Source organism: Canis lupus, chromosome X, assembly GCF_003254725.2.
Source record: "Canis lupus dingo isolate Sandy chromosome X, ASM325472v2, whole genome shotgun sequence".
NCBI lineage: Eukaryota > Metazoa > Chordata > Mammalia > Carnivora > Canidae > Canis > Canis lupus.
In genome coordinates this window covers 32,849,315-32,864,809 of record NC_064281.1, presented here as the reverse complement: position 1 = coordinate 32,864,809, position 15,495 = coordinate 32,849,315, and the positions used below count along the sequence as shown (strand labels likewise).

General features: G+C 38.3%; 1 protein-coding gene across 11 annotated transcripts in view; it reads right to left on the bottom strand.

Moving 5' to 3' along the window:
• The window catches only part of SYTL5 (synaptotagmin like 5), a 286,474-nt gene that overhangs the window by 89,013 nt on the left and 181,966 nt on the right, over positions 1 to 15,495 (bottom strand). For 9 of the 11 annotated variants that reach the window (XM_049107701.1, XM_049107699.1, XM_049107706.1 and 6 more), the window contains 3 exons: positions 7,716 to 7,857; positions 4,496 to 4,628; positions 2,775 to 2,881 (listed from right to left, as the gene is read on the bottom strand). In XM_049107701.1, the coding sequence (XP_048963658.1) occupies positions 2,775 to 2,881; positions 4,496 to 4,628; positions 7,716 to 7,857 (382 nt within the window). The remainder of the gene's footprint in view (positions 1 to 2,774; positions 2,882 to 4,495; positions 4,629 to 7,715; positions 7,858 to 15,495) is intronic. The other 2 variants (XM_049107700.1, XM_049107705.1) reach the window with 1 other exon arrangement.

Genomic DNA, 15,495 nt, shown 5'->3' with positions numbered 1-15,495 from the left:
GTGAAAAATGTTGTTGGTATTTTGATAGTGATTGCATTAAATCTATAGATTGCTTTGGGTAGTATGAACATTTTACAATATTTGTTCTTCTAACCCATGAGTGTAGAATATCTTTCCATTAGCTTATGTCCTCTTCAGATTCTTTCATCACTGTTTATATAAGTATTCAGAGTATAGATCTTTTACTTCCTTGGTTAAGTTTATTCTAGGTATTTTATTCTTTTTGGTGTAACTGTAAATGGGATCATTTTATTAATTTCTTTTTTGCTACCTATTAGTGTACAGAAATGCAACAGATTTCTGTGTACTAATTTTCAATCCTGTGACTTTACTGAATTCATTTATCAGTTCTAGTAGTTTTTTGGTGGAGTCTTTAGGGTTTTCTATACACAGTATCACGTCATCTGCAAATGGTGAAAGTTTTACTTCTTCCTTACCAATTTAGATACCTTCTGTTTATGTTGCCTGATTGCGGTGGTGAGGACTTCCAGTACTATGTTGAATAAAAGTGGTGAGAGTGGACATGCTTGTCTTCTTCATGACCTTAGAGGAAAAGCTCTCAAGCTGATGTTAGCTCTAAGTTTTTTCATATATGGCCTTTATGTTGAGAAATGTTCCCTCTAACCCCCCTTAGTTCAGAGTTTTTATTATGAATGGATATTGTACTTTGTCAGATGCTTTTTCTATATCTACTGAGATGATCATACTTTTTCCTTTCTCTTGTAAATACAATGCATCATGTTAACTGATTTGCGAATATTAAACTACCCTTGCATCCCTGGAATAAATCCCACTTGATAGTGGTGAATAATTTTTTAAATGTATTGGTGGATTTAGTTTACTAATATTTTTTGAAGATTTCTACATCTATGTTCAACAGAGATATTGGCTTACAGTTTTCTTTCTTCATCGTGTTTTTATCTGGTTTTGGTATCAGCATAATGCTGGCCTTGTAGAATGAATATGAAAGTTTTCTTCCTCTTCTATTTTTTGGAAATTTTGAGATGAATAAGTATTAACTCTTCTTTAAATATATGGTAGAACTCACCTGTGAAGCCATCTGGTCCTGGACTTTTGTTTGATGGGAGTTTTCTGATCACTGATTCAATTTCATTGCTACTAATTGGTCTGTTCAAATCTTCTATTTCTTCCTGATACTGTTTTGGTGTTACAGTCCTTTCACTTTTGTTTCTCTAAAAAACTCTTTATATATTTTTCAATTCTGAGTAACTTTGCTGGGTATTCTTAGTTGTAGGTTTTTTTTCTCCTTTCAGCACTTGGAATATATCATGCCACTCCCTTCTGACTTGGAAAGTTTCTGATAAAAAACTCAGGTGATAGCCTGAGATGGAGTTTCCCTTGTATGTAACTATTTTCTCTTGCTGCTTTTAAAATTCTCTATCAGTATTTTTTGCCATTTTATTATGTGTCTTGATGTGGGCCTCCTTTGGTTGATTTGATTGGAGACTCTTTGTGCCTTTTGGATTTGGATGCTTGTTTCCTTACCCAGATTGGGGAAGCTTTCAGCTATTATTTTTTAAAATAAGTTTCCTGCCCCCTTTTCTCTTTTTCTTCTGGGATCCCTGTAATGTAAATGTTTTTATGCTTAATGATAGTGTTGAGTTCCCCTATTTATTCTATGGGAATAGAATATTCCATTCTGCTATTTATTCTCATTTTGTATTATTCTTTTTTTCTTTTTGCTGTTCAGCTTGGTTGCTTTCTATTACTGTCTTCCAGATTGTTGATTTGTTTTTCTTCATATTGTAATCTGCTGTTGATTCCCTCTAGTGCATTTTTAATTTCAGTTATTGAGTTCTCTAGGATCAGGAATAGTTTAGTAACATTGGAATTAGCTGTTCTTGAGAGGCTGAACACAAGTAAGCTTTGAAACCATTCGATCTTATTGCCTTCCCCCCCCTGCTTTCTGTGGTGGACTTAAAAATACTTCCTAGGTTTCTTTACTATAGTAAATAACATTGAGTTTTAGAACTAAGTTTCCTGGCTTGCTTTAGAAAATTACATTAATGTCATTTAACATTTGTGTTATATCTTTCTTCCAAGGAGTTCAAATTGCATTATAGCAACTACTGAAATTAGAATCAAGATATTAGAACTGGAAGAAACCTTAAAAAATATCTAACTCAAATTTCTCATTTCATAATTAAACATTAGTTAATTAAACATTAGTTTTCTCATAATTTAGTTTCAGTTAAGAAGATAGTTCATTAGTGGTTATTTGAGATGTAGAAATGTTCATATAAACTATATAGTCAGCTAAGTCTAGTAATATTTGGTTTAGGAAATCTTGGGATCTTTCATTTTCCAGGTTTAGATTAAATGATGTTAAGCCAGGAATGGAAATTCCCAACAGGTATATTTTTAGTGAAAATCTTCACTCATTAACCTGAATACCGGTTAATTTTTCTAAATAATTCTTTTTTAAAAAGATTTTATTTATTTATTCATGAGAAACAGAGAGAGAGGTAGAGACACAAGCGGAGGGAGAAGCAGGCTCCATGGAGGGAGCCCAATGTGGGACTCAATCCCAGGTCTCCAGGATCATGCCCTGGGCCGAAGGCGGCGCTAAACCGCTGAGCCACCCAGGCTGCCCTAAATCATTCTTTAGTTGTTTTTATATGCTGACTGTAAAGACTGATTAGGAACAGATTATCATATATCTTCAATTTATTTTCACCTAAAAGTGGAAAGGATTAGAACAAGACTGGGCTCTTTCCTCATGATCATCAGACTTTCTTCCACATCCAACTTACCAAGTCTTTGTCTAAAGCCCCAGGGACAGACTTGCTTCTTATGTTTACAGTATTATCTAAGTCTTCTGGAAATGATCCACTCAAATCTAACTCAGATCGACTCCGATCTGGAGGAAGGAAGAGAAAAGGAGAGATATGAATCAGTTTGTTAGAAGACTTCAGTTTTCACTGCAAATGTTTTATCTTTATTCCCATTCTTTCTAGGCACAGGGCACAGAGTGTTATGAAAGCAACAGAGTCAGTAACTTCATGCTGTTTATACTAATGTACTTTTTAACAGTATTTTGAAATCTTCTTGGATTGTATTACCAACACTGATGTGTTCATTTCACCTTCGATTAAAGGAAGTTGAATGTTCTATGTAAAATGCAGATTTTTAAGCTGTGTAAGGCTCCTGTTTTTCTGAGAATTCACTGTTTTCATATCTGACATAAAATGCTATTAAATGATATAGCAAGTTTCTTTCATACAAAAAGGGAGTGGCTATAGGTAAACTGAGAGGAAGTTCTATTTCTTTAGGCACCAAAACATTCTTTCCTCAGAGGAACACCTTGCTTTTAAAAATATAATTTAAAGCACGATGCACAACTCAGTAATGAAATGGTAAATTAAATAATTAAATAATGAAGAAGTGCTTAGGACAGTGCCTGACACAGAGTATATACTCAGTAAATAGGAGCTGTTGATTAGAAGTAGTAGAAATACAAGCTATGAGATAGGCATCTATGCTAGTTTGAAATTTTTCTTTTAATGAGAGAATCAATCTTGTAGTCCTGAACAAAATGCAATGACAACCACATATATTTAGAAAATGCTTTGGAAGCTTCCTGACTAGGAAAGACTCCTCAACTCAGCACAAAGAATCCAGCCTTGGGCTTTATGCAAATATCATCATTAGGTAACAACTTTCTCATGTTGAGGATTTTGTCATGATTTTAATTCTACACAGGGGACACAAACTTAACTATGGCCAATTTCTCTACAGAATTTTCTTATTCATAGGTAATAAAATTACAACATACATAATACCTGCTTCCCAGGGTTGTTGTGATCAAGAAGAGAAATATATGCCATATTTGAAAGTACCATACAAATGAAAAGGGTTGTTATTAATACCTTAACGCTGCTTTAACTAACTTTTTATTTAAACCACAGGATAATTAATGACCACCATATCAAATGAACTATCATTTCCTTGAATTCTGGGAAAGTGTCTTTATCTTTCCATCAAATAATCCAATTTTATTTCCTACACTCCTATACTTTCGTTTGGTGTAGCTCTGAAACTTGGCAGTGATGACTGACAAGTATATACACTTAATAAATGGATTTTGTTGGGATCCCTTGGTGGCGCAGCGGTTTGGCGCCTGCCTTCGGCCCAGGGCGCTATCCTGGAGATCCGGGATCGAATCCCACGTCAGGCTCCCGGTGCATGGAGCCTGCTTCTCCCTCTGCCTATGTCTCTGCCTCTCTCTCTCTCTGACTATCATAAATAAATAAAAATTTTAAAAAATGGATTTTGCATGAATGCAAGAGACTCAGGGCATCACCTGCGTCCACATTTAGGCTTTTCTTCTGGAATGGGCCTACCATCATGGATCAAGGAACAGACGATTATTTTCTAAAGCATAAAAATCCAGTTCATGTCACACAAGGCAGTGAATTTCAAATGACTTAGTAATTTTTTTAAGAAAAAAGAGTAAGCATGCTGTAAATCCCACCTGAAGAGAGGGAGATTTCAGACACTGCTATGGAAGGTGTACCAGAAATGTTTCTGCGATGACTTTTTGTGAGGTCCTCATATGTGCTTTCAATGGCAGCCAAATCCATGGAATTTTCAAAACCATGTTCCTTCTCACAAAGTAAAAATGAAAAAACACATTATAATGACTGTAAATTACTTTAAAAGCCTCTCATATGAATATGTTTCAGTAATAACCATATTTATGTTGTATTCTTCTTTAGGAGGGGCTAGTTGACATCTGTGGGAGGCGTCCTCATCAGGAGTCCATGTAACTCTAAAACTTACTATCTATATAATTGCTCTATAAAATCTATACCAAGAGGCTTGTTAATTTGCACAAAAGTTGTTCAAAATAATTTTTCATTCACAAAATTGTTAGTGTTCTAAAAATGATTAGCAAGAAAGATACAGGTACCTTCTTACATGAACTATATATAAGAATCTGGCTAGCATGACATCCCCAGAGTAATACTCAAGCTTAGTATCTGTTTGGTCCTATGTTTGTCCCCACTCTCAATATCCTGTTTCTTCAACCGCCCCTTACCTCTTCCACCCCCGTTTAACAGAAGACCATGACCCACAATCCAGATTAACACATGGCTTGGTAGGGCCCTCAGGATACTGCCCCAGACTTGGGCCAGAGTCTGTTCTGACTTCTCAGTACCTCTGTCATACTCCAGTTACTAAATATTTTGAATATCATTCCCTGTTAGGTTGCCAAGAAGTAAGGGTAATCATCAACTATCCATGGACTTTTCTGGCTTTTGAACACTACTGCTTGCTGAGCTTAGTATAAATATTTATGAAATTTTAAATCTGCCTTTTACCTTATCAGCAAGTACAATTCAGACTATACGTATTGAAAGGAATCTTATATAATTATTCAATCTGTCTGAATGCCTTTTGGCTTTTCCTTAAAAATATTTATAGAATCTGACTGTTCATAGCTTCTGCTTTTTTTTTAAGTTCATGATTTATTTTTCTGAAGTCACATTAGAGGAAGAGTTGATATTTTAGATAAATATTTAGTTTTTATATTCATTATTTGGATAATGACTATTTTTATTGAAGTATAGTTGACATACAATATTAATTTCAGATAGATAACACAGTGATTCGACAATTGTATACATTATGCAACGCTCACCACAGTAAGTGTAGTCACCATCTGTCACCACCATACAATGTTATCGACTATATTCCCTATCCTCTATTTTTCATCTCCATGACTTATTTATTTTACAAATGGAAGTTTGGACCTCTTAATCTCCTTCATCTACTTCACCTATCACCTCATTCTCCTCTCCTCTGGCAACCATTAGTCTGTTCTCTCTATATTTGAGTCTGTTTCTGGTTTTGTCCCAGTTTGTTCATTTATTTTGATTTTTAAGACTCCATATATAAGTGAAATTATATGGTATTTATCTTTCTCTGTCTGACTTACTTCCCTTAGTGTAATATCCTCTAAGTCCCTCTGTGTTGTCACAAATGGCATGATCTCATACTTTTTTTTTTTTATGGCTGAGCTATATTCGTGTGTGTGTGTGTGTGTGTGTGTGTGTGTGTGTGTGTATACCATATCTTCTTGCTTCCATATTTTGGCCATTGTAAATAATGCTACAGTATACATAGGGGTGCAGATATCTTTTTGGATTAGTGTTTTCATTTTCTTTGGGTAAATACTCCATAGTGGAATTACTGGATCATATGGTATTTCTATTTTTAATTTTTTTGAGAAACCTCCAGAATGTTTTCCAGAGTGGTTGCACTGATTTTCATTCCTACCAACAGTGCACAGGATTCACAACCTCCACTTCTATCTCCTTGTTCCAAAGCCTAGTTTCTCACCAGTAGTAAGACAATGACATCCTAACTGGCCTCCTGGCTTTTCCAGTTGTTCCCCTAAAGCTGCTTCTCAGCACAACCTCCAGATCCTGTATAAAGAGAAGTCACATCCTCTGCCCATTTAAAAAACTGGATTATTTGGGTTTTGGGGTGCTGAGTTGTGTAAGTCCTTTATATATTTTGGATTAAGGAGCACACTTATCATGATGAGCACTGGGTGATGTACAGAAGCGTTGAATCACTATATTGTATATCTCTAATATAATGCTAATATAATACTGTATGTTAACAATACTGGAATTTAAAAAAAACTTAATAAAAACAAAAAAAACAATATAATACTAATATAATACTGTATGTTAACAATACTGGAGTTAAAAACTTAATAAAAACAAAAAAATTACAAATAAGAGAAGCCACATCATGTCACTCCTCTACTCAAAGCCCTCCAACTGTCCTCACCTCATTCCAACTAAAGGTCAAAATGCGTACAGTGTCCTGGTCCTGTGACCTGAGTTCATTTCCTGGTACCCCTCCCCTTTCTTCACTACAACAGCCATGTTGGCCCTCTTGTTCTTTCTTCCACTAGGCACATCCCCACTTCAGTCTTAGCACCGGCTGTTTCTCCAAGGCATTAAAAGTATTTTAGACATGGCTGAACAAGTACACTGGCCATTCAAGATGGAGGCCGGCCTTCCCTGCATGTGTGCCTGCTGAAAGTCGGTGCTGTCCCTGCCTGAAGGGGTACCATGCTACAGACTCCTGCATGCCTAATTCCTTCACTTACTTCAAGTCTCTGCCTGACCAGGGCGCCAAGATTTCTTAAATCTAGATGTCAGCCATGCATACAGAGTTTCTTGCTTAACCAAAAAATCTAGATGCTCATTCATTCCCAAGAATAACTTCCACATTCCATAAATATTTTAGGTATAATGCAGTTTAAGTCTCTATTATATGTTGATCCCTAGGTTTAGCAGGCATGGAGAAAGGAAAACCATTAAAAAGTTTCAAGACTCTACTATTCCTGACTTAAATCAGTCTGGAAAATGTTTAGTGCAGTTGACTTAATGAATATCTTGACAAACAATGTGAAGGATCAAAAGTGCAGACTTCTAAACATTATTTATATATTTTTTAAACCATATATAAACCCACTGCTCCCTTTCCTTCACACTTCTGAGTTCCCATCAGGAGGTAAGGATGCAGGAGGTTTGATCCTGATGAAGAGGTTTCTACAATTAAATGGCATAAACAACATGCTTCGAGGTATAGAGAACTCAAACCCAACCAGGCCATGATGGTGAGGTCAAGTCTCAGAAGCTGGGTGTGCCCTTTCACATCTGTGCACTTACTCTAATGCTGACTGAGGCCACACTGCGCGTGCTTGGGGCTGGTGACCTCTGAGGGACTGGGGTCACACCGCTGCTCCGGGTGCTCTTCGGGGTTGTGGGGCCAGCTTCTTGGTCATTAAGATCTGATGAACCAGTGCTTCCCCTAAATGAGAAAGAATATTCTGACTTCAGCATGCTCAGCAACTACCATGTTGCTTTCATCCTCAAAGACTCACTAGGCTCAAGCTCATTTGTCTGACTCCAGGGTTTTTGCAATTGAGCTTTGCCCTACCTTGCCAGGTTTATTTCCCACTGCTCACCAGCATTCTCCCAGCCCAACCCGGTTCCTTGTTGTCCTCTCAACTCACCACACTCGCGGCTCATGTTCCTGCTTCTACCCCTAAGGTTTTTGCTCACATTCTCTCCACCTAACAAACTCTATTTGTCATTTCCTGTTTATGCAAGTTTTCCCCAACCTTCAAGGCCTGGAAGTCCAGCTTCCCCCATCAGGACTTCCCTGTCCTTTGCAAGCCTTATAATATGACCTCTGCTCTGCTCAGTTCTTACCGACTTACAGTCTTTGCTAAACTGTGAGGCCCTCGACTACAGGATGTCTTATTTGGCTCTGCAAGTGATCCACAAATGTGGGCCTTGCTGCCTCCTTCAACCTAAGCTCTTTGGGGACAGAGTTCATGACACATTTGCCATGATATCTCTACCACCTTCATAACACTTTGGTGCAAAGGAGGCACTCAGTACATATTTAATCAAAGAGTGGAAATTATGTTGTATTGCTCTGTGTTGTTTCAGTGTCTGACTCATGGACTCATTTAATAAATGCAACATAAAAATACTGACATTTGGTAAATGGGCTTGACTCACTTTGTTTGCTAAAACTGATTCAATCCCATTCAATAATGATTAATAAAAAAATAGTTCCTGCCCTTCAGGTGAACACCATTATCTTATTACATGGAGTTTCATTAAGTCAGTATAAGTTTTGACAAATTAGAGTTTAAGAGACGTGTTTGTTCTATTTTATTTTTTATCCTTGCTGAGTACAAAATACATTAAGTGGCAGAATAGAAGCTTTTGTGAATTGTACTCTCTTATTTTCTATTTAATAAGTTATAAGTGCATCTACGATATACATTTTACTGTTTAAAGCCTAGCAGTGATAGTTCATAGTGATTAGAACTTGCAGTTGAGCTGATCAAAGAAGATATGCAAAAGAACAGAGGAAGTGTGTTTTGTTTTTCTAAAAAGAATGTCTGACTGTTCACGTGCCTTTACTGGAAGACAAATCTGGCAGGACAAAGAATTGGCATTGACTAGGGCAGCTATCAACTACAGTTCAAAAGCTTTTCAAGGTTGTGCACCAGAAAAGTCACCAGAATCAAATAAAATATGCCCCGACTTATACAACTGGCTACCACCACCCTCCCTAAGTATGCAAATAAAAGCTATATTTGTTGAGTATTTTCTAGGTGTTTGACACTTCCCATTCCCTAATATACTTAAAAAAAGACACCAACAGTCTTATTTTAAAGATGAGAAAACTGAGTCTTGGAGAGGTTAAACCATCATTCCGTATATGCACACATGTGTACATGTACACACACAATACAGACCACCACTAACTACCACTACCACACTCTCACCCAGTTAGTACATAATAAAGTCAGGATAAAAACCGAGAATTGCCTGCCTACCCAAAGCCTATGCTTTTTCTGGTTTCTCATGTTGCTTACTCATCATTTCACCAAGATCAAATTGATACAACCAGGCAAGTTCTACATTGATAGAAGGAGCTATCAGGCAGAAAATAATCCAAGGATCAGAGAGCTGGAAGTCAGTTTCTTGGAATCTTATTCAGAGAACTAAAAATTCTCTAGGTAGCATTCATTTGATACTACACACAGTCTCTGGCTGCTTCTTCTAGAGATGGCACTCTGAATGAATTACAGATTTCTCAGGAGGGGTCTGAGACTGTGTCTTTGATTCTGACAACAAGAGAATAAAGTTTTGTGATTAAATAAGTTGATATAATTTGAAATTCCAAGTGCCTTGATAAATTTCCTGAGCCCTCCTACCTCAGGTGCTACACTTCTACACTTGACAACAGTTAACAACCCAAGTGATTTTGTTCATCTCCGAAGTCCTACTTAGAAAGGCCTTAGAGACCTACCCAGTAACTCTGTGCTGTGACAGTAGGTTCTCTACTCTCAGGACAATGTTACTACAGAAATCTATCTCCCTACTATTTTAGGTAAAGTCTCCTTGAAAAAGAAAGGCTGGATATGAATCTTGCAGAAATGAGCCAAGAAGTTATGATACAAAGAGACTCATGTAGATCTATCCACTTGTGCCTATCCTGAAGGTGCTCCTTGACCCAGGTGGTTTTGAAAAAGTTCCCATCATGGATTAGTTTTGCTAGAACCAAAAGTCTTATTTATGTAGAAGCTCTGGCAGAAGTTGATTGATTGTGGTGATGACATTCAAGAGGCATAAAAAATTCAAGAAAAAATTTCTTATGATTATAAGTCAACTACTGGAAATTGTTGCCAGAATCATTACCTCAAAAATGACATATAACTTCACATTTGTCCCTGACATTTACTGCGAGCTTCTCAAAAATATTTTTCTCTCAGTTGGTTGTTTCAGTTGATTAGACTAAAAAAGTTCTAGTCTAATGAGGCAGGATATCACAAATTTTTGGGTGCCAACTCTATTAGATGCTATATGAAATATGACATAAAATATATAAATCTTTGCCACTTAAATAGAAAGAGGATAAAGGCTTCCTCAAGTCTAAATGCAAGAAGTTTAAAGTTCAATTAAGAAAGAGCTATTTGGGGGCAGCCCTGGTGGCCCAGTGGTTTAGTGCTGCCTTCAGCCCAGGGTTTGATCCTGGAGACCTGGGATTGAGTCCCACGTTGGGCTCCCTGCATGGAGCCTGCTTCTCCCTCTGCCTGTATCTCTGCCTCTCTCTCTATCTCTCATGAATAAATAAATAAAATCTTTTTTTTTAAAAAAAAAAAGAAAGAGCTATTTTTTGGGCAGAGGACTGGAATCGACATCTTCCCAAAGAAGGCATAGAGATGGCCACCAGACACTATCTGGTGTCACTATCACTAATGATAATGGCTCACTATCACTAATCATGGGGGAGATGCAAATCAAAACCACACTAAGTTCTCACCTCACACATGTCAAAATGGCTAGAACCAAAAAGACAAGAAATAATAAGAGTTGAAGAGGATGTGGAGAAAAAGGGAGTACTCATGTACTATTGGTGAAATGTAAATTGGTGCAGCCACTGTGGAAAAGAGTGTGGAGGTTCCTCAAAAGAGGAATATATTTTTCCTGTTCTGATAGGGCCCAAAGTGTGGGGATACCACACTGGCTGGGAAGCTTGGATATCCCAGGTTACTTGAATACACATTTCCTAGAGTAGGAAACAGTCTCATTTACTTTAGCTTATGAAATATACTTTAGCTTTCCATTTTGTTATTTCTAATTTCATCCTGGCCCCAAATCAGGATAATGGCTTTCTAGATATATCTATTTTTACTTGCTAATTTATTTTTTTAAAGATTTTATTTATTTGAAAGAGGGAGAGAGGGAGGGAAAGAGAGAGTGAGTATGAGCAATCATGAGTGGGGAGAGTGGCAGAGGGAGAGGGACTTGGCAGACTGACCTGCCGAGTATGGGGCCTAATGCAGGGCTCGAACCCAGGACCCTGAGATCATGACCTACACAGAAGTTAGATACCTAACCAACTTAGCCACCCAGGTGCCCCTAGATATATCTATTTTTAGATAAAGGATCTAAGGATAGGGGAGAGGGACTATAATTTAATGAGTTGCCTGTGTGGATTGCATAACAGTCTCCCAGGAGTTGTAGTCTGGAAAGCATTTCCCAGGATACAACCTTCCAAGAGTGGGCTGACAATGTTGAGTCTGTGCCTGCATGGTTAAATGAGTACTCCCCAAAGGAAGATCAACCAAAAGGCAGCATTAATCTGAGAGATGCTAACACTCACCGGGACAATGTGGCTAGTGCATAGCATGACACAGAGACTGCATGATATTTCTTCTGTGGTTTATGTGCTCTCCTAACTTTTTTTTAGTTATATTAGATCTGAAACGGGTATACAAGAAAAGCAAGGGAGGTGGTAGTTAGAAAGTGAGGTGATCCCATTAAATGGGAAAGAGATGTTAAAAATGAAAAAGGAAAGAGAAAAAAGCTGAACACAGTTCAACTTTCCAGTCTTCAGTGATCCCAAAACGCTTTGTCTTTGTCAACAGTCTTATGTGAGATGAGTGGTTCTCATCCCTGACTTCACATCAGAGACACTGGGGGAGCTTTTAAAAACCCCCATACCCAGACTACATCCACGACTAATCGCATTAGACTCTGGGCATGGGATCTAGGGCCATAGGATCAATATGTTCTAATGACACTTCCATCCCCCAGTGACTCCTATATGTAGCCACGGCTGAGAAACACTGGGCTAAACTGGATTCATTTAAATTTACTGATCTCAGACATCTCTCCACCTGTAACCTCTCCCCTCTCATACCACTACTTCTTAACCCCAGTGTTCGCAACAAGACAGCTGAACTGTCCTCAAGACTTTGCCTGTGAGAAAGGGAAGGACACCTTCTGTGTGTAGAGTGAATGTGTTGTACCTGGACTCAGCAAACTATAGCCCGTGGACTGAATTGGGCCCACCACCTGTTTTTTTTTTCTACCACCTGTTTTTATACAGCTTGTGAGCCAAGAGTGGTTTTTACATTTTTAATTAATCAAAAAAGAGTATTTTGTGACATGTGAAAATTACATGAAATTCAAATTTCAGTGCCCATAAATAAAGTTTCATCATAACGCCAGCATGCCCATGCATTTACGTACTGCCTACAGCTGCTTTCATACTCCAACGGCAGAGCTGAGTAGTTGAGACAGAGACTACATGACCCACAAAGGTAAAAATATTAACTATCTGTATGTCTGCAGAAAGTCTATTGACCCCTGAGAGTGTTGCCCAAGCACACAGACACACAACACACAGATATGGGTATCTTCATTTAAAGAACGAACTCTTTGGAGAGGTCAACACATCCTAAAAGAATGAATTCCAGGTATTGGGTGCACGTGTGTCTATATGTGCATATATGTATGTGCGTTTTATTCTTAGGCACAGGTGAACCATCCTAGGAGCTTTTCAATGCAGAATTAGGGAAGCAGAGAAATGAGGAAAAAGCAGAAAGTCATCAGGAAGCTTCTCTTACTGCAGTTTGCTCTGAAGTCACTGGCTTTCTGTGGCTTAATTACACATACTTTCCTTCCTTTTCCTTTTTGGAGAAAGGACAAAAATAATACAGTGTGGTGGGCGCTCAATGACATTTTGTTTAATGAATCTTAGTGTTAATTATATAAAGAACCTTTAGAATTTGATTTACTAAAACAAAGGGTGATTTGTTTGGTGGTTTGAAAATGTGCAGTGTTTCCTTAAAGGACCTGTTTTAAAACTCTAAAATAGAGGAGACAGTCGCCATGAGGGAAAGACTCTGAGTGGGTATGAAGAAAAAGAATAGGTAAAATTCCCAGTCTGATAATATTTTGGTTTCTTGCCATCACAATAGAATCTTAATCCCGTGTCTTCTTCCTAAATAATGGATGGAAGCCAGATGGAAGAGAGAGGCCAGCACCCATGAAAAATTTGTGGTGAAATGGAAGTCAGGAGCAAGAAGAAAGCCAAGTGCCTTCCTCTACGGATGCCAAGGAAAGCAAGTGTCTAGCAGAACTTAGCTTTCAGTAACTAAATGGAACAGGTCTGTACTCTGTACTTAATAGCTTGCATTTGCTAAACTCCTGTTATACCTGGGATGCTACATTGCTTGTAAGAAAAAGGTCAGGAAGCCTGGGTGGCTCGGTGGTTGAGCATCTGCCATTGGCTCAGGTCATGATCCCGGGGTCCTGGGATTGAGTCCTGTATCAGGCTCCCCCCAGGGAGCCTGCTTCTCCCTCTGCCTGTATTTCTGCTTCTCTCTGTGTGTCTCTCATGAATAAATAAACAAAATCTTAAAAAAAGAAAAAAAAGGAAAAGGTCATCCAGGTACCCAAAGCCATCCATGTCTCGGTCCAACTTAGCTCTTCATTTCATCTTGTGTATACCACACTTTAATTTTTACACTCTAAACACCCTGAACTGCTTATTCCAGGACATGCAACATTGCTTTATGCCTCTTTTCCTTTGTACTTGCCCTCTGTTTCATTCTTATCTTTGTTAACCTGGCCAAGTCCTCCTCATCCCTTAAAACTGCTTAGAGGTCAACTTCATGAGGCCTCCCTGAATCCTCTGAAAGGATAAATACCTCCCCCTGGTTTTCCCATAGCACACAGAACATCTTTTTAACATGATACAATATTGTCTTGAAATGATTTGATTGTCCCAATCTTCCCTGACAAATTGGAAGTTCATGAAGCAGTAGGACAGTATCAGCATCTAAACACTGCCACATTTAATTACCATTTGGAGTATGGTACTAGGTCAATGATGTGGATAGAACTGTGTTAAATTTATTTGTATAAATAAAATTCATGGGTAAGCGAGTCATATACCTCTACCCCTCAGTGAAAAAGAGAGGTCATTATTGTATCTTAGCTACCCTGAGAAAGTACATATCACACAGTACACCTGAATGAAAAAAAAATATTATGCTGGAGTAAGGCAATGTGTTAAATTTAGTTCCTAGAAACAGAACATGTTAGGGCAGTGAATCTTTGAGAAACGAATAGAAAAATAGATAGGGTAGCAAGGAGGTGTCTTTGGGCTTATAATCATTTGACACAAGGATGAGGCAAGTCAAGAACCCAGCTGTAATGCAGCCCAAATATCATATCAAGAGTCTGGCTAAACTACCAGGTCTCTATAACTCCTCACATTACTGTCATTACAAAAAGGAAAGTCACATGTATATAAAGTAAACACAAATCAGGGATGGAGTGACCAGTGATCTGACAAACTGCGCCTTTGGGAGGGATGCCGTAGCAGACGGCAGTGCCGCTGCTCATTTCCCCTCAGCCCTCACCTCTACCCACAGAATCCTGTTTACTGCGAACACCCACAACTCTATGCCTGAGAACTTTTTTTGGATCACATAGCATGGAGTGCCTATGCGCAGAACAAGTCAGAAGTATCAGGGAGTTAGTGCCCTAGAATTAGCCCTCAACCAGTCATGAATGCGGAGCTGGTGTATAAATACCCCAGATTCCCAGTCTCCCAAGTGGATAATTCTCAGGTGTGTTGTACGCTGTTTCCTACAGTTGTCCACTGAGATTGAACTCTGGGTGCCCCCTCTTTAATGGCTTAATGACACCCTCTTTGTGGCTTCCTTCCTTTCCCTGGATCACTTCCCCACTCTCCTTGGGTTTCTAAGACCACAACTTAAATAAATGACTTGCTCTCGAATCCTTATTTCAGGGTCTGTTCTGGGGGGAACCCACATCAAGGTAGGTGTGAATGGTGGGCAAAGGATGAGAAAAAAAGGATGGCTGTGAGGTATAAATAGAAGTTTCTAGCTGAAGACGTGTTTGGCAACTCTAGACCTCATGTTACTCCCACTGATATGGTTGGTCACAGTCTAAGTAAATATTCTTGTGAATCTGACATGCTCGCCATATTCTCCAATGTGATGACAGAAGTGCTGCTAAGAAACACAGCATCATCCTTAATCCACTGAAATTCTGTTCAGTAAAAACTTTTAACTTCAAAGTTCCATTTTCCCTTTGTTTT